General features: G+C 49.7%; 1 protein-coding gene across 1 annotated transcript; it reads right to left on the bottom strand.

Annotated features, from left to right (window-relative positions):
• Positions 1-328: 328 nt before the first annotated feature.
• On the bottom strand, positions 329-20,398 carry CDCP2 (CUB domain containing protein 2). Its single transcript, XM_028163099.2, has 6 exons — positions 20,320-20,398; positions 12,076-12,423; positions 8,835-9,170; positions 7,456-7,809; positions 3,820-3,998; positions 329-655 (listed from the first exon to the last, which is right to left on the bottom strand). The coding sequence occupies exons 1-6, from the start codon at positions 20,396-20,398 to the stop codon at positions 329-331; spliced, it is 1,623 nt and encodes a 540-aa protein (XP_028018900.2).
• Positions 20,399-21,217: the final 819 nt, after the last annotated feature.

Here is a 21,217-nt window from a genome sequence, read left to right on the forward strand (position 1 = left end):
GACCACAACTATCTATGCTGACATATACACACAGGAGAGTTCTTTTCTATAGCAGAAAATCTTCAAAATTAATAACAACAACAACTGCACACACATGCATGGCATGCTATAGTTTATACAGCTCTTATCCATGCTCTTCTCTGAGCCTCACGCCAGCCCTGTGAGATAAGCAGGGCAGAGTAAAGGTCCCCAGGAAACTGAGGCTCAGAGAGGGATAGTGACTTGCCCATGGTCGTCATAAAGTCAAAAAGCCCTGGTCCTGCCCCTGTTGTGAGGTGCCCAAGCTGCCGCCCAGGGATGCCAGATGCCACGTCCCTACCCTCCCGACTTACAGCAGCATCAAGACCACTATGGCAATGACCATGAGAACTCCAGCCAGGATGCAAAGGCCCAGGAAGACGATGTCACTGGTGTCCTGGGCCACCACGGCCACGGGGCCCTCCAGTGCCTCTGCCTCGTCCCTGGGTGGTGCCTCCTGAAGGTGCTCGGCCGTGGCAGCATAGGGCCCAAGCCAGTGGGAGCCCGACAGCAGGTGGACAGAGGCCTCCTTTCGCCTTGGCTCGCAGCGGACTTCGTATTCGTGGATGTCCTCCTGCCCACCAGCTGAGAAGTCGATGTACAGCACGCTGACGATCACTGAAGTGTTATTTCTTCTCTGTGGGGGTCAAGGGGCACTTGCTCACACCTGAAGGGGCCAGGGCTGACCCTGTTCCCCTGGATAGGTAGGCACTGAGTGCCAGGGGGGCAGAATTCCAGAGCCTGGTTTCCAGTCCCAGCTTGGCTACTGACTCCCTTCCCACTCAGAGCCTCAGTGTCCCCACCTGTAAAAGGGGCACTACGAGGGTGTCTGAAAGGACAATATATATTTGATGGGTCAGTGTTTGCTCTGGCTTGAAGGAGGTGGTGTCTATGAAAGATAGTAACAGTAACAACAGGGACATTCGCCATGTTCCAGGCTCTGCATTTTGAGGGCATTATCTCATTTAATTCTCACAACAACCTTCTCTTATTGGTGCCATTAATATCCCCATTTGCCAGATAAGGAAAATGAGGCCCAGAGGTTAAATCCCTTGTCTGAGGTCACACAGCACACAATTGACAGGGAACGTATTCTCTTCCAGATCTGCCTGATTCTTAACTGTGCTCTCAGCCATCACACCTCACTCAAACCAAAGAATGTAGAACCAAAGGGGAGTTTCAGGACATCTAGTTCAATCTCCCTTCCTTGGCAATTTACAGATGTGGCTACTGAGACCCAGCAAAGGCAGTAATTTGCCCAGAGCTAGATCCAGAAGCCGAGTCTCCTGCCTCCCAGTTAGATGCTCTGTCCCTGGTGTTACGCGACTTTCCTTCTGGAATTGTTTTGCCCAATTATGTCTGCAGCAGTTATGTGTCCCTGTGGTTGAGTCCTGTTCAGCCCAGCAGCACCACCCCGGGGTTGGGAAGAGCCATTGAGGAGTGTGATGTGGGGAGCCGGTCACGCTGCTGCCCTCCCCACCCCCACGGATGAAGGAGGCAGGAGTTAGGATGCCCTGAGACAGTGGAGTGTTTGGGCTGGGGACTGAGGGACAGCATTTTGACGGGCAGTCTGGTGTGGTCTGGATTGAGGGCTGCAGTGATGCCGGGCTACTCTCCCCACCCACCTCTAATCTAGAGCAGCCGTTACACTCCTCAGGCCACCCAACTGCCCCTGTCCAGTCATGGCTCTTCTGAGCTGAGGCTTCTCTAAAAACCAAAGCTGCCTAGAACAGAGCAAACGGGCGTGACCTGCAGGAAGCTGCCATCACTGGACACTGGGTGGTCCTTTTGGGGAAGGCAGTGAAGGGGAATCACGGATCTGGAGTTTCATGGACCAGGTGACCTTGTGGGTCTCTCCCAACTCTGGGCTTCCAGAAGGCTCTGCGTCCATGTCCCCAGAGGAGCCTTCTGCATTGCGCCCTCAGCCTGTCTACCACCGCACCCTCTAAGGAGAACCGGTGTCCTGGACTTTTGTGACACAGAATCAGAAAAAGAAAGACAGAACCTGAGAGTGGAAGGGGACGCAGTGAAAGGGCTGAAGTGAATCTACATAATAAAGAAGGGAGGGAGGGCTTCCCAGGTGGCGCAGTGGTTGAGAATCTGCCTGCCAATGCAGGGGACACGGGTTCGAGCCCTGGTCTGGGAAGATCCCACATGCCGCGGAGCGACTAGGCCCGTGAGCCACAATAGCTGAGCCTGCACGTCTGGAGCCTGTGCTCCGCAACAAGAGAGGCCGCGATAGTGAGAGGCCCGCGCACCGCGATGAAGAGTGGCCCCCGCTTGCCGCAACTAGAGAAAGCCCTCACACAGAAACGAAGACCCAACACAGCCATAAATAAAAAAATTAAAAAAAAAGACAAAACATTGCCTATGGGAGTTAAAACATTAATTATAAAAAAAAAAAAAGAAGAAGGGAGGGAAAAATCACACAAAACAGGTGTGCGGGGAAGTTTCAGGGGTCTTTGATGAATGAGACTTGAGGAGGAAAGAAAGTCCACACAAATGTGGTGTTACGGTTATGAAATCAAGTCTCTGTGGTTTTTAAGAGATGCACAGATAGGTTGTCATGGCTTTTGGCCATTTGAACTGTGCATCTTTGAAAGCAACTCAATGCAGAGACTGGTCCTCATGGGTCTAGGACTTAATAAGTGTTACACCAAGAATCCATGAGTCTGAGGTTCTCAGCTTTTATGTTTCCATGATATTGATGCCAAGATTCTATGATTATGCGGCTCCAGGTTCTAGTGGTGGTTCTGTGACTTTGAGACCCTGAGTGTCTGTGAGTTCTTTGCTCTAGATTTCATGATTCCTTGCTTCTGGGGTTCTCTGTCTCCATCATTTTATGACTCTATGGAACGTGGTTCTGTCCCCAAAGAAAACCCCAGGGGGATTTAGGGCATGGAGTAGAGGTGAGGGCAGATTATCTTGGCAGCTAAGACAGACTCCCACTTCTCCTCTACTCAGGTTAAAAGGATGGTGCCCGCCAGGAGGCTGGGGAAGCAGAGGGTGGACTTGAGGGGCCAGAGGCATACATTCGGTTAATGTTGGGTGGTGGGGAAATACGGTTTGCTGGAAAGCATGTGATTTCTGCCAAGGCAGTCTGACGAATTCCCAGATTCGTCACCAAGGCTGCGGTGTTGTCCCCGATGGAGACCACTGTGCCTTCTCCCCCTTTCCCCTTCCCAACCTGTCCCTGAGAATACAAACATCCAGGGTTCTTGGGCCACTGCCAGGTGACTTCTGAGGGCCCCAAGCCTGGGTTCTAGGCCTCCGAAATACAAGGATAGTAGAAAAACTTCATTTGTACACCTCGCTGCCTTTGGAGGGAGGTGGATCCTGTCTCTTGAAGGGCCCCTTTGTTTTGTGGAGCCCAGCGATGGATTTGGATCACAAGGTTGGGGAGGGGGTGGGCAGGAGGCAGCAGCGCTCAAACAGCTCTGTGCATTAGAGGGGTGGGGACCGGGTGGCCCTGGGGAGCTCCAGTGGGGAGGGGGTGCAGCAGGAAGGCCCCAGGAACAGTCAGTTCACAGGACCTTGAGGGAGGGGCCTCCAGTAGGGGCTTTTGGTTGTCGCCAGCGTGTGCAGCAGGACACCTCTTCTCTGTCTCCCCTACCTGAGTTCTTTGTTGTGTCTACACTGAGCAAGTTTGTTGAGGTAAAATCAAAAGAGGCTGAATTCTGCATCCTGGCTTGTGGGGTGACCAGAGCCAGGAAGAGAAGCTGAATTCTCAGGTCTGGCAGGTGCCTCTCCCCAGGGATCAGAGCCCCTCCCTCGTGCCTGTCCTCCTCCCCCAGCCCCTACCTGAGACTCAGTGCCGCAGGTGTCAAAGCGGGCCTGGATCCGGAAGTTGCTGCCGACTTCCTGAGCAGCACAGCTCCGGCTGCCCAGGTAGACTTTGGTCCGTTCTAGAGGGGCCAGTGCCTGTGCGGAGATCAGGATCTGGAAGTCCGTGCGGGAGCAACTCACGTTCATGGGGACCACTGAGGATGGATGGGAGCGGGGAGCTGGGAGGCCATGGGGGCAGGCGGTCTGACCCCCACCCTCTCCAAGCCCCTATCCAAAGGGTGGTGGATGGAAAACCGAGACCCAGAGAGGGGATAGCTCTTAAGCAGTCCTACGAGGACGTTTTACACGTGTTAGTCCATTTAACTCCATCAAACTATGAGCTCCAGGGCAGGCCCCGTGCCTACTTCTCAGCGTCCTCTGAGCTAGCACAGAGCTTGGCAGGTGCAATGAATGCTGAATAAACGACTGACTGACTGACTGAATGAATATTCTTAATCAGAATGAAAGCTATTATTTGCTGATCATGTTTGCCATATACCAGGCAATTCATTTAATCATTTGACTAGTATTTATGGCCCACTATGTGCAGGCACTATTCTAAACACCAGATACAGAAATGAAAAGAAAAAAACCAGCCACAAATGCCTACTGTCTTGGAGCTTACATTCTAGTTGAGTGAGGAGGCAGTAAATATGTAAGATACACCTAAGCGTCAGAGTAGTCTGAAGGAAAATCAAGCAAAAAAGAAAGACGGGGAGCAGAGAGAGGAGAATGTGTGTGGGTAAGGGTTGCGGTGGCTGCAGTTTGAAAAGGGTGGAGAAGGAAGCCCCACTCTCCCTCCTCATGATGACCACTTGAGGTGGACATGACTAAATGCATTTGAAAGTTTTGGAACCCGGAGCTCTGAGAGGTGAAATTGTCAGCAGTGGCTAAGCCAGGATTTTAATCATTGCGTCTGTAAGATCCCACAGTTCCTAGTCTCTCCACCTTATGTGGTGGCCCCCTGCAGCCCCTCCCAGCCAGGCCTGTGTGACTCTAAGTGTCTGGGATCGTGAGAGCCTGTGTGTGTGAGCACGCGTGTGTGTACGGGGGCAGTGCTTGCTGGGGCAGGGGTGAGGGTAGGGGGAAGGAAGCGGGGTGGCTGGCGGGAGGAAAAGGAAAGAGCTGGTAGGCAGAGGCCTGGAAATCTCAACCCCTCTCCGGGAAATGCCTCAGACATATTTCAGCCTCTGGTGTCTGGGCAGTCGGGGATTTATGGGCCCGCCATCTCCCACGATGATCTTGGCGATGGTGAACTGTGTGTCACCCCTGATTGATGCTGAGGCTGTCCTCCAGCTGGGAGGCCGCCTGCAGCCTGGGCCACATCTGGAGCCTGGCCCAGCACTAGTGCCGTGTCTGACCCTGGGCTCCCACAGGCATCTGGGCTCCCACAGCCATCGGGGAGGTGTCTTTGGAGGCACCAAAAGGAGAAGGAGCTTCTCCAAGATCACATACAGCTGGGAGAGGACCCAGAGCAAGACCATCAGACCATCAGAGCAAAAGGGACTTTACAGCTCCTTCAACTGATATCTTCATTTTACTGAGACCCGCAGAGAGAAAGCGACTTGCCAGCTAGCTGTGGCAGAGCCCCACCTGGCACCTGGCTCTCTGAGTGCACTCCGGGAAAGGGGTTGCTCTAACAGAGGGACAGTCCTCCTCCAGGTTTATGGATGGAGATGACTGAGGCCCACAGAGGGAGCGTCTGCCCAGGTCACTTTGCTGCCACTAGCTTGCTGCAGCTCTACTGTTTCCCTTCACCATTGCTGGGCCCCCAAACTCCTCTTGCACATGGGTAAGGAAAGAGGAAGAAGGACTTCCCTGGTGGCACAGTGGTTAAGAATCCTCCTGCCAATGCAGGGGACACGGGTTCGAGCCCTGGTCCAAGAAGATCCCACGTGCTGCGGAGCAACTAAGCCCATGCGCCACAACTACTGAGCCTGCGCTCTAGAGCCTGCGAACCACAACTACTGAAGCCCGCACACCTAGATCCCATGCTCCGCAACAAGAGAAGCCACCGCAGTGAGAAGCCTGTGCACTGCAGCGAAGAGTAGCCCCCGCTCGCTGCAACTAGAGAAAGCCTGTGCGCAGCCACGAAGACCCAACGCAGCCAAAAATAAATAGACAGAAAGAAAGAAGGGAAGGAAGGAAGGAAGGAAGGAAGGAAAAAGGAAGGAAGGAAGGAAGGAAAGAAAGAAAGAAAGAAAGAAAGAAAAAAGGAAGAAAGAAAGAAGAGGAAATACCTTTTTTTTTTTTTGGTTGCGCCGTGTGACATGCAGGATCTTAGTTCCCTGACTAGGGATCAGACCTGTGCCTCCTGCATTGGGAGCACAGAGTATTAACTACTGGACCACCAGGGAAGTCCTGAGGAAAGATCTTTTGAATGCAGACCAGGACTGAGACACATAAGGGAAAGAAATCCACACTCAGCAAGGATGCCCTCCGAGGCAGGCACTGTGACCTGTGTTACCTCATTTCATCTTAAAGACCACCTGTCTAGAGCATTCATCAACCCCTCCTACAGGTGAGCACCATTGGATGGTCAGTAAATGGCAGCATTTGGATGTGGCCCCCGTCCGTCTGAGCTCAGTCCTGGGCCTCCTCCCCAGGCTCTGCTTAGCTACACAAAAGGCAAGGGTGTGAGTTCTAGCCTTGGCTGTGCCACCCACTGCCAGTGTGACAGCAGTGAAAGTCGTTTCCTCTCTGCACCGCTGTTTCTGCACCTGCACAACAAGAGGCTCTAGCTTAGTCAGGCAGAGGGCAAAATGGGTCCAGAGCACAGGCATTTCTGGGACCGTGGCCCAGGGAAGGGTGATGAGAGGAGGGGATAGATGATAGCTGCTGTCAGCTGGCAAATCTAACTAGCACTATGGAGGATGGAAAAGCTGAGTGCCAAGTTCCCTAGCCAGCTCTTCATCTAGGCATGACAACATGACCAAGTTCAAAATAATGAGAACAAGAAGATGTCTTTTGAGGGCTTCCGAAAATGCTTTTACTTTCCTGATAAAGGAACATTTGTGGCTGGCACCTCCCCTACCCTCTTCCAGCCTTGAACATGGACATGATGCCTGGAGTTGTGGCAGCCATCTTGTAGTCATGAGGTCAAGAGAATCTCAGACATACCAGCTGGGACACTGTTGAGTCCCTGAACCAATACAGCAGCTGCCTAGCTCTAGGCTTCTTGTTATGTAAGGAAACCAAATGTCATTTTTTCAAATCTCTGTCAGTCAGGACTTATGACTGTACAAGCAAGATTGGTCAGCATCTCCATGATTATATCAATTGTTTTCCATAAATAGTATTACCATATCTTGTGTATTACCCCTGGATACAGAGGATTAATCATAGTACAAGAGAGGCCAGGGGCCCATGGAGGAAGGTGACAGATAGGGAGGAATTAGGAATTGTGGATTTGGAAGCTGGAAAAATAGGGCACTGTAATAGTGAAAATAAGCAAGGGCCATATTGATATAGCCTCAGAGGTCCGAGGGCGGGAGTCGGCAGTGATGTAGCCAACCGAGAAGTTGGTGAGATGGAGGAAGGAGGCTGCAAAGACCAGGAACCCCAGCCTCACCTTCCCCCACCAGCACACCCATACCCTCAACCCCAGCTGACCTCCAATGTAGGCCACAGAGAAGCCCCTGTGGGTGGTGCTACGGTCTGTGTGCAGCAGAAGCAGGAGCTGGTTGTGGCTCGAGGTGACCGGTGGTGGCAGGTGGTGGCCACACCAACTCCCCAGCAGGGGCGCCTCCTCGCTGGCCCCGTCGAAGGCTGTCAGATGGTCAAAGTCACAGGTCCTGGTCAGGCTGTTGGGCCCCTCCAGTTCCAGGTCCAGGAAGAACACTTTGACCCGGTAGCCAAGAGGCAGGCGGATGGTCCAGTGGCACCGGATGTGGTTGGGGTAGGAGCTGGGGTACTGTGGGCTGGAGAAGTTGCCCCGCACCGCCGTGTATACCTCCTGGCATTCTCCTGGATTGGGGAGAGCAGGACAGAAGGAGCAATGGTGAGAAGGGTGTAGACTGTCACCCTCTGCAGCTACAGCTTGGGCAGTAGGCGCTAAAGGGTCCTAAAACCACCCTGGCAGGTTGTCGGCACCATGGCCAGAAGACCAGACAACTGATCCCAAAGCCTGCTTTAAACTGAAACTAGCTGAAAGCTGAGACTGTCATTCCAATTGGTAAACCACTTCATGAGTGTTGACCCTGATAGGAATTCAATAACAATGCCTAATAGCTGTCCTCGGAGTTGAGTCCAACTTGGACTTGACAGACAAGGTGGTTCATGACCTGACCTTGCCCTTTTTCTCCCTGCCCCTCATCCAGCCCTACCTTCCAGCCTCACCAAACATTTCCTAGTAATACAAGCACACAAACCCTCTCTGTCTTCCACGCCTCTGCACATGCTGATCCCTCTGCTTGGAACACCCTTCCCTTTCTTCTGCCACTGGCTTACACCTTCAAAGCACTGCTCAATTCTCGCCTCCTCCAGAAGTCATCCATGATTCTTACTGTTAGACAGCACATATCACAGCGCATTGTCATTGTCTGTTTCCTTCTTTATCTCCTCCACTAGACAGTTTACTTCCCAAGGGTTCATTCATTCATTCGTACAAACGTTAATTGAATACCCTCTATGTAGCAGGTACAAAGATAAGTCCATAGGAACTCACAGTCAAGCAGAGGAAATCAGCATGCAAACCAGGTACAGAAGTGATGTGTTAGATCATCGCTATGAGAAAACTTCTCTAAGGAGTTGAAGGAAGGGAATAATTCTGAGTGAATCAAGGAGCCTTCCCAGAGGAGGTGACATGCTTGTGCCTTGGCATCGGCCAGACGGGAAAGAGTGTGCTAGAACATTTCAGGCAGAGAAAGAGCAGGAAGTGTAAGGCCCAGAGGCAGAAGAGTACAACCCCTCCCCGCCCCGCCGCAAGCGTGATGGGGAGGCAGGAGCCCAGCACACACAGCGCACTCAGGGTGTAGCTCCGGCCCTCCTACCTGAGAAGTAGTAGGCCTTGAAGCCCCGGCCCCCGATGTTAAAGTCAGACTTGAAGACCACCTGTAGCTCGTGGCCCAGTGACACGAGCGTGGGGGGCCTGGAGCTGCCGCAGTAGTGGTGCCCACGGGCGGGGCCGGGCCCCCCAAGCACAGCCACGTAGTCGTAGGTGCACTGCTCGCTGCCCTCCACCTGGAAGTCCACGAAGACCAGCTTGACGGTGGCGGGGCCAGCGGCTCGGATCACCCAGTGGCACTCCACATTGTTGGGGTAGTTGTTGGGGTGCTCGGGGCTGGTGAGGACCCCCGACAGGCCCGTCAGGACGCCACCACACGCATCTGCAAGGGAGTCCGCTTGAACCGAACTTTCTCCCTCCCAGTGGCTCCCCCATCTCCTCCCTTGGGAAATGCCACGCCCACAGGTGTTCACGGGAATCTTGTCACCACCCACTGAGCGCTTGGTAAGTGACAGGCACAGGCCATCTTTCTAGGTCATCACCATAACCCCATGAGGAACGCACCGTGGTTTCCCCCATTTTACAGCTGAGAGACTGGAGGCAGAGAGAAGTTAAATAACTTACCTGTGTGAGTTGGGCTTCACCCAGGCTGAGCCCGAGACAAGGATTTGAGCCCAGGTAGTTTATCTGGGAGAGACAGAGGACCGCAGATGGGCAGCAAGGGAGAGAGGGTGGGGGAGCGGGGGCATTCCCCAGAATCGAGGCTGAGGGCCGCTGGGGGTAGAGGTGACCTGCCAAAGCTTTGGAAAAAGCCCTGAAGCAAGAGATGTGGAGATTGGCAAGAGCCATTGCAGTGGCAAGCCCCCAAGGGACAGGGTAGGACCTTGAGAGCAGGTCACCCCCCTGGTATCAGGGAGGGCAGGATTTGACTAACTTCAGAGTCTGTGCATTTGACCTTATCAGGCTCACTGTCCCCTCTTACCAGGCCAGTGGAGCATAGAGGCTGAGGTACCTGAGACCAGGAACATTATCAAATCTCCCGAACAGATGAGGAAACTGAGGCTTAGAGGGAAGATCTGAAGGAGTAGAGCTGGGCTCGAAGTCTGAAGACAGGTCTCCTCTCAGCTCAGTCTTCTATTGCTGTGTGACCGTGGGCAAGTAACTCAACCTCTCTGAGCCTCATGGGAATATTAGAAATCATAAGACCTGTTCAGACTGATCCACCAGGTTCAGACTCATGCAGAGTTTAAGAAGTTTCTGGTGAAAGCCCTTTGGAACCCAGTGTAGCCAGTACAACTGGGAGCTAGGTGATAATGAATGCCAGTACTAGCTGGAGGCCACCAGCAGGGAGGGGCACACTCGGTTGTGTCTCCTGAGACTCCAGAATCTCACTCCATGGCATGGCTGTGTGAACGGAGCACTGTGCTGGGTGGCGAAGGACTTGACTTTTTGTCCCAGTTTCCCATTCCCAGATGTGTGACCTTGGGAAGTCACATTCCCTCTCTGGTCTCAGGTGTATTGTTTGTCAAATGAGAGGGCAGGTTTTGACAGTCTGTGCGATCCCGTCCGCTGTCAACACCCTTAGCAGAGACTTTCAAAATGTGTTCTGGGGCTCCACGGTGGCCCCAGGGCATCTATTTGCAGACATCTGGTGTAAATGTCATTCTTTTTCTGTATTCAAACTATTTTTTAATTCAATGAAAGATAGCATCCACAGTCACATATCTTATATGTAAAAATTTAACTAATCAGAGGCCATCAATATTTACTTACGTTTTCAATGACTGGCTTATAATAAGTAAATGTTAAAAATACGAACTTATAAATGCTTACAACAAAAATGCTGCCTTTGGGACTTCCATGGTGGTGCAGTGGTTAAGAAGCCTCCTGCCAATGCAGGGCATATGGGTTTGATCCCTGATCCGGGAAGATCCCACATGCCACGGAGCAACTAAGCCCGTGCGCCACAACTACTGAGCCATCGCACCACAACTACTGAGCCCTCGTGCCACAATTACTGAAGCCCACGCGCCTACAGCCCGTGCTCCACAACAACAGAAACCACCACAATGAGAAGCCCACATACCGCAACGAAGAGTAGTCCCCGCTCGCCACAACTAGAGAAAGGCCGCGCACAGCAATGAAGACCCAACGCAGCCATAAATAAATAAATAAATAAATAAATAAATAAATAAATAAATAAAAATTTATTTAAAAAAAATGCTGCCTTTATCTCTTTTACATATCAGGGATTAACATAAGGTTCCATTTGATATAAGGGTACTCCTGTTTTAAAAAATATTGGAAAACATTGCACATGGTATTATAACTTTGATACCCTAAGAGTCTAAAAATCTAGGGATCTAAAACTCCACTGCTATGATTAGATCGGTCTGTGGTTCTTGTGTTTTACCATTCTACAATACTATGCCTCCAAAGCCAGTGCGAGCTGGTGTGTCTGGCTTTGGAGGCATAGAACTATATGCACCCTTGCCCCGGCCCTGATTGCTGCTGGTGAACCCTGTGCACCAGGAGCCTCTGTGGAGCCTATTGCTTGAGCTGTTGTGAGGAAGACCTTTGGTTTTGGCCTTGGGAGAAGGTAGGAGGTCTGAGTCTGTGCAGAGAAGCCTGAGGAAAGAGGAATGAGTCAAGGAGAAAGAAAGCCAAGGAGGGTGAAGCCTCTGCTCCCCTCACTAGCCTGAGGGGTAGGCTCCAAGCCTGGCTGGGGGAGGGAGGGGTTAGGGACCACAGTATAGGAGGCAAGCTCAGGAAAGGCTTTGGGAGGGAACGCGTCACCAGCTCCACGCAGACGCTCATGCACCTTGCACTCCTGAGGACATGATGGGGAGGGGGAGAGAATCCTGTGCCCATGACATGAGATGCCACAGAGGGGTCAGCAGCAGTGGCAGCACGGTGTCCCCTCCGGTGTCCCCTCCAGTGTCCTGATGCCAAGTATGGGGTGAGAAGGACAAGGATAGGAGAGCGCGAGAGGCCTCATTCCTGAGCACAGTGTGACCCTCCGAGGACTCCCGGAATAACGGAGGGAGACGTGGGGAGTGTTGCCATGAAGGTGGGAACACACAACCACCAAGACTACCAACAGGAAAAAAAAAAAAAAAGACTACCAACAGAGGCTGCCTTTGCCCCGAGAGCTATGAGAGCAGGGACATCCAGGTTAAAGAGCAGCCTACACGCTAAGATGCTGAGACCCTGCCCGTCACCTTACCCCGCCGCCCTCCCCTCATCCCCACTCAGGGCCACCCTCTCCACTGCCAAGTCCCCCTTGCCTTTCTGGTAGCCCGCGGAAAAGCCTCGGCTGGCCACGTGCTTGTCAGAGTGGAAGACCACAGACATGACGTGCCAGGAGGAGGCGAAGGGTGGAGGGGGCACCTGGCCGCAGAACCTCCCCAGCAGGTTGCCCTGGTCCCCGGAGGCCCCGTTGTAGATCTCCAGGAAGTCGAAGCTGCAGGTGTCATGGTACTCCAGGTCGAAGGCGTGGAAGGTGAGCAGCACGGAGGAGCCCTCAGCCACCACGATCAGCCAGCTGCACTCCGTGTTGTAGGGGTAGAGCCTGGGGAAGTTGGGGCTGGAGAAGTTTCCAGAAGGTGCTGAGAGCACACCCCCACATTTGACACCTGTGGTGAGAGGAAAGAATGTCTCAGAGTCAGTCCTGGGGTCTTGGGTAGTGGCCCAGCTCCAAAGCGGGTTCTTTGGGATGGGATGAGGGAGCATGAGGTCATGGCCCTAAGTCAATTCATTTATTCATGTAGCTGTTCATTCATTTACTTATTCTTCAAACACTTGCCAAACATTCTTTTATTCATTCAAGAAATATTGTTTGAGTGCTAAGCATTGTTTTAGGTGCTGAGGTTACAGCAGGAACAAATAGACTAAAATTCTGGTGGGGAAGACAAACAATAAACAAAATAAGGAAAATATAGAGCATATTAACTAGTGATAAGTGATCTGGAGAAAAATAAAGCAGGGAAAGGAGACAAGAAGTGTCAGGTGGGACTATAATTTTAGATAAAATAGTACCAAATGCTAGGCACTAGAGATGTGCATTGGGGAATTCGAAAATTAAAAATAATATTACCTGCTCCCATCCTGAGTGAAAATGTGCACAGTCTACTACAAAGTTAAAACTACATTCTTTTTTATTATTATTATTTATTTATTTATATTTTTGGCTGCGTTGGATCTTTGTTGCAGCGCACGGGCTTTCTCTAGTTGCAGCGAGCGGGGGCTACTCTTTGTTACAGTATGCGGGCTTCTCATTGCAGTGTCTTCTTTTGTTGCAGAACCCAGGCTCTAGGCGTGCAGGCTTCAGTAGTTGCGGTGCGTGGGCTCAGTAGTTGTGGCTCGTGGGCTCTAGAGCTCAGGCTCAGTAGTTATGGTGCACGGGATTAGTTGTTCCGCGACATGTGGGATCTTCCTGGACCAGGGCTCGAACCCATGTCCCCTGAATTGGCAGGCGGATTCTTAACTACTGCGCCACCAGGGAAGTCCCCAAAACTACATTGTTATATGTGCGTATTTGCTTATATTTTGAAAACAATGGAAGGAAACTAATAAAAATTGTTCTCTAACACGGGAAGATGTAAGCCAAGGGGAGGAAACAGGCGTGACCGCTAGACCTCTTTAAACGCAATTTATTTTATAATTTTAACTTTATAATCATGAGTAATTTTTAATATAATTTTTAAATTATCAAAAAAATTTAAGTAACCCATATGCCAAACTAAAACAAATAAGCTTAACTATATGTCAAGTTGGAGGCACATTCACATGGGAAAAATGATTTCAAATGATGTTGAAATACACTATTTTGACTGTACCTTCCTAGTGGAATAGATCCCAAGAACAAAATGAAACACAAAGAAATATTAAACTATATTCAGTAGACTTACTATTAGTAGTAATAGTGAATACTGTTATTTTACAATATTTTATATATTGGAATAAAGGAAGTATGTTAATGTCAATAGAAACTAAGATTTGCAGTGTAAGAGGAGAGTGATACAAGCACAAAATTAAAAAACTAGGTAGAACTCTTGAGAGCCTTAATTTGAATTGAAAACATCAGTACGAATTTGATTTATTTTTATTTCTAAAAATATTAATTTCCTAGCTTTGTTCATTAAAAACCCTAAAAGCAATGATATTCCGGTAGTATTTGTACCACTTGGACTTAGATTAGGATTATTATGTCCAACTAAATTAGATTAGGATCGTTATGTCCAACTAAAATGAAGCAGGGCTCCTTAGAGAAATAGTTAGTCTAGGGCAGTAAATATACAAAACACACTTGGGATATCTTGTCACACCAGAAAGTAAAGAAACTATCGGAACTGCTGGGATTGTGTCAAAAGACACAGAAACCTTCTTGAAGGGGCTCCCACTGGCTATAGAAGGTATAATTTGAACTTAAAAAAATTTTATTGCAGGGACTTCCCTGCGGTCCAGTGGTTAAGACTCTGTGCTTCCAATGCAGGGGGCGCGAGTTCGATCTCTGGTCAGGGAACTAAGATCCCACATGCCGCGGGGAGTGGCCAAAAAAAAAAAAATTTATTGCAGTGGGTTGAAACCCATCAAATATATAAAAATTCATGAATTCATAATACAACTAAAAGAAATTAAAAAGGAACTTATTGATTTCCTTTAGAGATTGCTCGGGCACGAACTTATTTTCTTCTTGATACATGGAGAAAGAATTAAGCATTTACTTTGCCTTTCCTATTACAAACTATATATATCAGGATAACCAAATAGCTGATGAAGAAAAATTGTTATTTAAAGAAGACTACAGGGCTTCCCTGGTGGCGCAGTGGTTGAGAGTCTGCCTGCTAATGCAGGGGACACGGGTTCGAGCCCTGGTCTGGGAAGATCCCACATGCCACGGAGCAGCTGGGCCCGTGAGCCACAATTGCTGAGCCTGCGCGTCTGGAGCCTGTGCCCCGCGACGGGAGGGGCCGCGATAGAGAAAGGCCCGCGCACCGCGATGAAGAGTGGCCCCCGCTTGCCGCAACTGGAGAAAGCCCTCGCACGAACCGAAGACCCAACACAGCCAAAAATAAATAAATAAATAAATAAATAAATAAGAAAATCCTTTAAAAAAAAAAAAAAAAAAAGAAGACTACAGAAAGAATAACAACATTAGAAAAACATAACTTTGCAAACCTTAATGAAATCATCATTATCATTGTCTGTTCTAATCACTGAGAAAAAGGGTATATGATGAGAGGTAAAACCTAGATGGTTGAGTAGATAAATATTTTCTGTAAAATTCTTTTACCTTTGCTAATGTTTGAAAATTTTTATAATTAAAAAATGCCAAAAAAGTTACCTTTATAGGGAACTTTATAATGGATGGATCAGGCTAACAACCCCTGAACTCACTGACCAATCTTATTTATTTATGGCTGTGCTGCGCCACCAGAGAAGCTACTGACCAATCTTAACGTCAAAGTGAAACACTGGATAATCGGTGCCCTGATGAAACACCTGTAACATCTTCTTGGGTGGGGGGGTGGGGTGGGGGGGAAGGAACCTTTACCTAATGGAGTCTCTGGATCTGTCTACAAGTTAGAGTGAATATGGAAGCTACAGGAACAATCTAAATGACACCATGAGGACACATTCAGTCAAGTCCAGAATGTGGGAAATTCTAATGACCCAGGTGCATCAACAGTAAATAAGGTGGTGGTGGGGAGACACAACTGTTATATTAAAAAAGACTCAACTAGAAGAAAACATAGGAGGTAAGCTCCTTGACATTGGTCTTGGCAATAATTTTTTGGATTTGACACCAAAGGCAACAAAAGCAAAAATAAACAAGTGGGACTACATTGAATTAAAAGCTCTGCACAGCAAAGGAAACCATCAATAGGGACTTCCCTGGTGGTACAGTGGTTAAGAATCTGCCTGCCAATGCAGGGGACACGGGTTCTGAGCCCTGGTCCAGGAAGATCCCACATGCCGCAGAGCAGCTAAGCCCGTGAGCCACAACTACTGAGCTTGCGCTCTAGAGCCCACGAGCCACAACTACTGAGCCCGCGTGCCACAACTACTGAAGCCCGCACACCTAGAGCCCCTGCTCCGCAACAAGAGAAGCCACCACAGTGAGGAGCCCGCGCACCGCAATGAAGAGTAGCCCCCGCTTGCCGCAACTAGAGAAAAGCCCACGCACAGCAACAAAGACCCAACAGAGCCAAAAATAAATAAATAAATAAATATAAAGAGGAAGGCTTTCAACACTTCACCATTAAAAAAAAAAAAAAAAAAGAGTAGAGGACTTCTCTGGTGGCACAGTGGTTAAGAATCTGCCTGCCAATGCAGGGGACACGGGTTCGAGCCCTGGCCCGTGAAGGTCCCACATGCCACGGAGCAACTAATCCCATGCGCTACAACTACTGAGCCTGTGCTCTAGAGCCTGTGAGCCACAACTACTGAGCCCGTGTGCTGCAGCTACTGAAGCCTGCATGCCTAGAGCCCACGCCCCGCAACAAGAGAAGCCCGCGCGCTGCAAAGAAGAGTAGCCCCCACTAGCCGCAACTAGAGAAAGACCGTGCAGCAACGAAGACCCAACGCAGCCAAAACTAATAAATAAATAAAATAAAATAAATTTTAAAATGTAAAATAAAAAAATAAAATGAGTAGAGAAACTGAATAGGCAGTTATCCAAAGAAGGCATACAGATGACCAACAGGTACATGAGTAGAGAAAAATAAAAAAAAATAAAATGAGTAGAGAAACTGAATAGGCAGTTATCCAAAGAAGGCATACAGATGACCAACAGGTACATGAAAAGGTGCTCAACATCACTAATCATCAAGGAAATGCAAATCGAAACCTCAGTGAGACATCACTTCCCATCTGTTAGGATGGCTATTATGTAAAAGGCAAGAGAGTAACAAGTGTTGGCAACGATGTGGAGAAAAAGGAACCTTTGTGCACAGTTGGTAAGAATGCAAACTGGTGCAGCCTCTATGACAAACAATATGGAAGCTTCTCAAAAACTTAAAAATAGAACTCCATATGATCCAGCAATTCCACTTTGGGTATATTTCAAAGGAAATGGAAACAGGGTATCAAAGAGCTATCTGCATTCCCATCTTCATTGCAGAATTATTCACAATAGCCGATATATGGAAACAACCTAAGTGTCCATCAACAGATGAATGGAGATACATATGACATGGAATATTATTCAGCCTTGAAAAAGGCACCCATCCTGCTATTTGCAGCAACATAGATAGACCTTGAGGACACTATGCTAAGTGAAATAAGCCAGGCAGAGAAAGACAAATACTGCATGGTATCACTTATATGTGGAATCTAAAACGTCAAACTCATAGAAACAGAGAGTAGAAAAGTGGTTGCCAGGGGAGAAGTCGATTAAAAAAGAGAGAGAGAGACTGAGAGAGAGAGAGAGAGGGAGGGAGACTTGAGTCAAATATCAACCAAAAGCAATGTATGGACCTTGTCTGGATTCTGAGTTGAACAAAAAAATTGCAATGGGATTTTTTTTTTTTTTTGCCATAATGGGGAAATTTGAACATGAACTGAGTATTAGATAAAATTAAAGAATTATTATATCATTATAATAATATTGGGAATATCTATCTATATATATATCTGTTAGATATACTCTGAAATTTTTATGGGTGAAATAGTGTGATATCTGAGATTGTCTTTAAATTTCTCTGATCTGCCCCCCTAAAATGGGGGTAGGGGTAAGATAGAAGAGCCAAGAAAAGCAGAATGTTGATAACTGTTGAAGATGGTTGATGGAGACATCGGGATTTATTATACTATTTTCTCCACTTTGTGTGTGAAAATTTTCATAGTTAAAAGTTGAAAAAAATGACCTTCTCAGTGAGGCTTTCCCCAACCACCCTATTTACAATTGAAACCCTCTCCCCATCCCTGTACCCCTTCTCTCCCTTTTCTGCTTTATTTTCTCCATAGCACCCATCACCGTCAAATGTACTATTTATTTCCTTATTTGTCTGGTTCACTGCCAAGTCTCTCTCCACAAAACTGTAAGCTCTATGAGAGCAGGGATTCTCGTCTGTTTTGTTCTCTGCTGTCTCCCAAGCACCTAGAAGAGCTCCTGGTACAAAGCAGGTGCTCAGTGTATATTTGCTGAGTGAATGAATCGGTGAACAATCTTATATCATCCTCACAATATCCCCATAAAATAGGCAGCACAGGTGTTATTGACTCCATTTAACAGATGAGAAAACTGAGGTCCAAAAAGGGAAGTTACTGCTGTAGCTGACATCTCCTGTTTTGTTCCACCCAGCTCTCATTCCTTCACCTCTTGAAAGAACATGCCCTCGATTTTAGACACTGCTCCCTTCCCTTGCCTCCATGTGTAACCCTCCCTCATCTTTCCCAGGCCCACAGGAGGACACAGGATCCTAGCTGGGCAATCCTGGGGCCCCCAGCACTGCCACAGCGACTGGCGTATGGGGTGGGCCTGTGCCACCAGAGTCCTGCTGCTGAGTGCCTGGATGAGAACCCTTTCCTCCCTGGTACCTAGGCTGGGAGTGAGAGCCCTGGGTGGGCCCCACTCAGGGCCCATTGAGAGAGCTTGTCAGCAGATGGCAAGAACCATGTGAAAAGAGGAAATGGCCCAGAACCCAAGCTGCCCAACTCAGCTCTACTCCCGCCTCCCTGGCACCAGCCACTGCTTTTCTCTTCTTGCTTAAACTCATCCAGATTAGGTTTCTGTCCCTTGCAACCAGAAGCATCCTGAAGAATATACTTAACCAAAGTTCCTGTAAGAGAGACACACTTGCCAAGCATGTGCCCTGTACAGACCTGTGCTGACTCAAAATGGGCCCCTTCCTGGGGAGCTCCCAGTTGTGGGGTAAGATGGGGGCAGTTAGGCAAATGAGACAAAGCCATGTGGCGTGATTGTGCTGGGGCCACACGGGCTCTGGGGTCCAGAGGGAGGGGGGCAGTCTTGCCAGGGCCAGCACTGTTAGGGGAGGGACACAGGGGAGTTGATGTTTGAGTTTGGCTAGAAGGAGCAAGAAGGCTTTGTGAGTTGGGGAAGATTTGGAGGGAGGAAATGGCATGAATAAAGGCTCAGACTCACAATCACTTAGCCTCCCTGAGCCTCAGTCACGCATCTGTGAAATGGGGATAATGACCTTGCTGGGCGGCAGTGAACACGGATGAGAGAAAGCAGTGCAGAGGCTACAAGATGCACATCCAGTTCACATCAGGGCTCCCTGTCTGGCCCTGGGGGCAGGCCAGGGCGGGAGCAATGTCTGATTCATGCCTCTATGGCAAGAGGACAGAGGGATATCCTGTTCATTGCCTGTCCTTGTCCTTCCCCCAGCCTTGCCCATTGGACGGGAAAAGCCGTGAGAAGGTTGGAGCAGAACTCCTGGTGGCCCAGGAGGCCCTGTGTCCCAGCACAAGTGAGACCTTGTCCGGCAGGCACCCTGAACTCCTGGGTCACCCCAAGGCCGCTGAAGCCCCAGTGGCTAGAAATGGGAACAGTTAGCTTCTCCCACCACCCAGGCATGGGGTGAGACACCTGGGTGCCCAGGCCATCTCTGCCACCAACTAGGTGACTGGAAAGTTACGTTTCCTTCCTGAGCCCCCCTTGAACCTGCAGGAAGACAAGGCACTGGCAACCGCTGGCTGAGCCCCTGCTACACACACGCCCCTTGAAGACGGGTGAAGTGATATTGCCCTGGCTTCGCAGACAGGCACACAGTGCTCAGAGGGCTGGAGCAGCACAAAGCAACCTGGGACCAGGGTGCCAGCAGAGGGTTCTAAGATCTCCAAGGGGGGAGTTTCTGAGGCTGATGAAGGGATGCAGAAGTCTTCCTGGAGGAGGTGGTGTTTGACCTGAGCTTGATGGATGAGCCAGATGTTCTCAGGTGGAAAAAGAGAAAAGGGACCTTCCAGGAAGAGGGCACAGGGGGTGAAAGCCCTGAGAGTGGAGCATCTCCAGGAGGGGGTGTGATCCTCTGCCAGAGCATGTGATGCCCGAGGGACTCTGGGAACTGAGGCTGGTTGTTATATAGAGATTGGAGCCAAACCTGGGAAGGCACTGAATGCCTTTATAAGGAACTTTGATTTCACTTGGCTGGCGATGGGAAAGTACAGCAGGCTCTCAGGAGGAAAATAAGGACTCATTCCAGCAACAAATCTTTAATTGTTCTCTGAGCCATTCCCTTCGCCCTTGGTAAGCATGTAGTCTTGGACAGGTTACTTAACCGCCCTCTTCCTCAGTTTCCTCATCTGTAAAAAGGAGGACTAATACCCACTTTGAAGTTGTGAAGATTAAATGCATTCATACGTGGAAAGCACCCAGCACATAGTAGGCACTTGATAAATACTGTCTTTCCCCATCTCAGAAGCAATACATCCTCAACTCGGCCAACTGCCCCCAAAAGGGCCTTCCGCTTTCTGGCCCTCCACATGGAAAACTCCTGAGACCCCGCTGCTACCTGCCACCCCTCTGCCCCCCTCCAGGTTTCCTGCCTGTCCCCAGCAGCTCCTACCTTTCATGGCTTGGGCCCTGGGGACTGGGCCCAGCAGTGTCACTGCCAGCAGCACACAGAACTCCAGCTCTGCCAGCATCTCCTCGCTGGGGGCCCCGCAGGTCTGCCGAGCTCGGGGCAGGCCAGGACCTGAGGGTCTGGAGCAGGGGAAAGAGAGGTGAGGCTGAAAGGGCCTCCAAGTTAATGGTGGTGTGAATAATTCATCAGCACCTTGAATTAGTAAGCTGATCCCCAGGTGGTTCCTTCACTCCACCCTAAGGTGACGGATCTAGTGTCACCAGGTTGACACTTCGGAGGTCTGCACTGGCCACACTGGATGGGTAAGGGAAGCACCTTAGGGCTGGGAGGGAATTTAGTGGTGGAGAAGGGGCACGAGTTTTGGGGCTAGGCAGACCTGAGATCATCCCCGGTCAGCCTCCGATTGGCCAGGTGACCTTGAACAAGTCATCCAACTCCTCTAGGTCTTGACCTGACTCATCTGTCCAGTGGGGCCATTTAGCCCTGCCTCTAGGCTATTGTGGAAATGAAATGTGGTAACATACACTAAAGCACACAGTGAGTGCTTGCTATAGGTTTCCCTATCCTCCACCGATGGGGGAGTGGGACAAGCATCCCTCAGACATGCTTAGATGAGCTCAGAGAGAGAGCGAAGTGAAGAATGAAGCAGGAACAACAGAATGGGAAAATCGTATAGGACAACTCCTAATGCAGTCATGGATCTGGGCCACAGTGTAAATTCTGGCCAAGGATATTAAATGTTCACCTTTTTATTGATCCACAAACCTGGCTTGAACATCACTATGTGCCAGGCCCTGTGCTAGGAGCTGGGCCGCAGCAATACCCTCAGGGGCGCCGTGTCCAACAGGAAACAGGATCTTTCAATTTACTCTAGGAGCCC

Source organism: Balaenoptera acutorostrata, chromosome 1, assembly GCF_949987535.1.
Source record: "Balaenoptera acutorostrata chromosome 1, mBalAcu1.1, whole genome shotgun sequence".
In the NCBI taxonomy this organism is placed as follows: Eukaryota; Metazoa; Chordata; class Mammalia; order Artiodactyla; family Balaenopteridae; genus Balaenoptera; species Balaenoptera acutorostrata.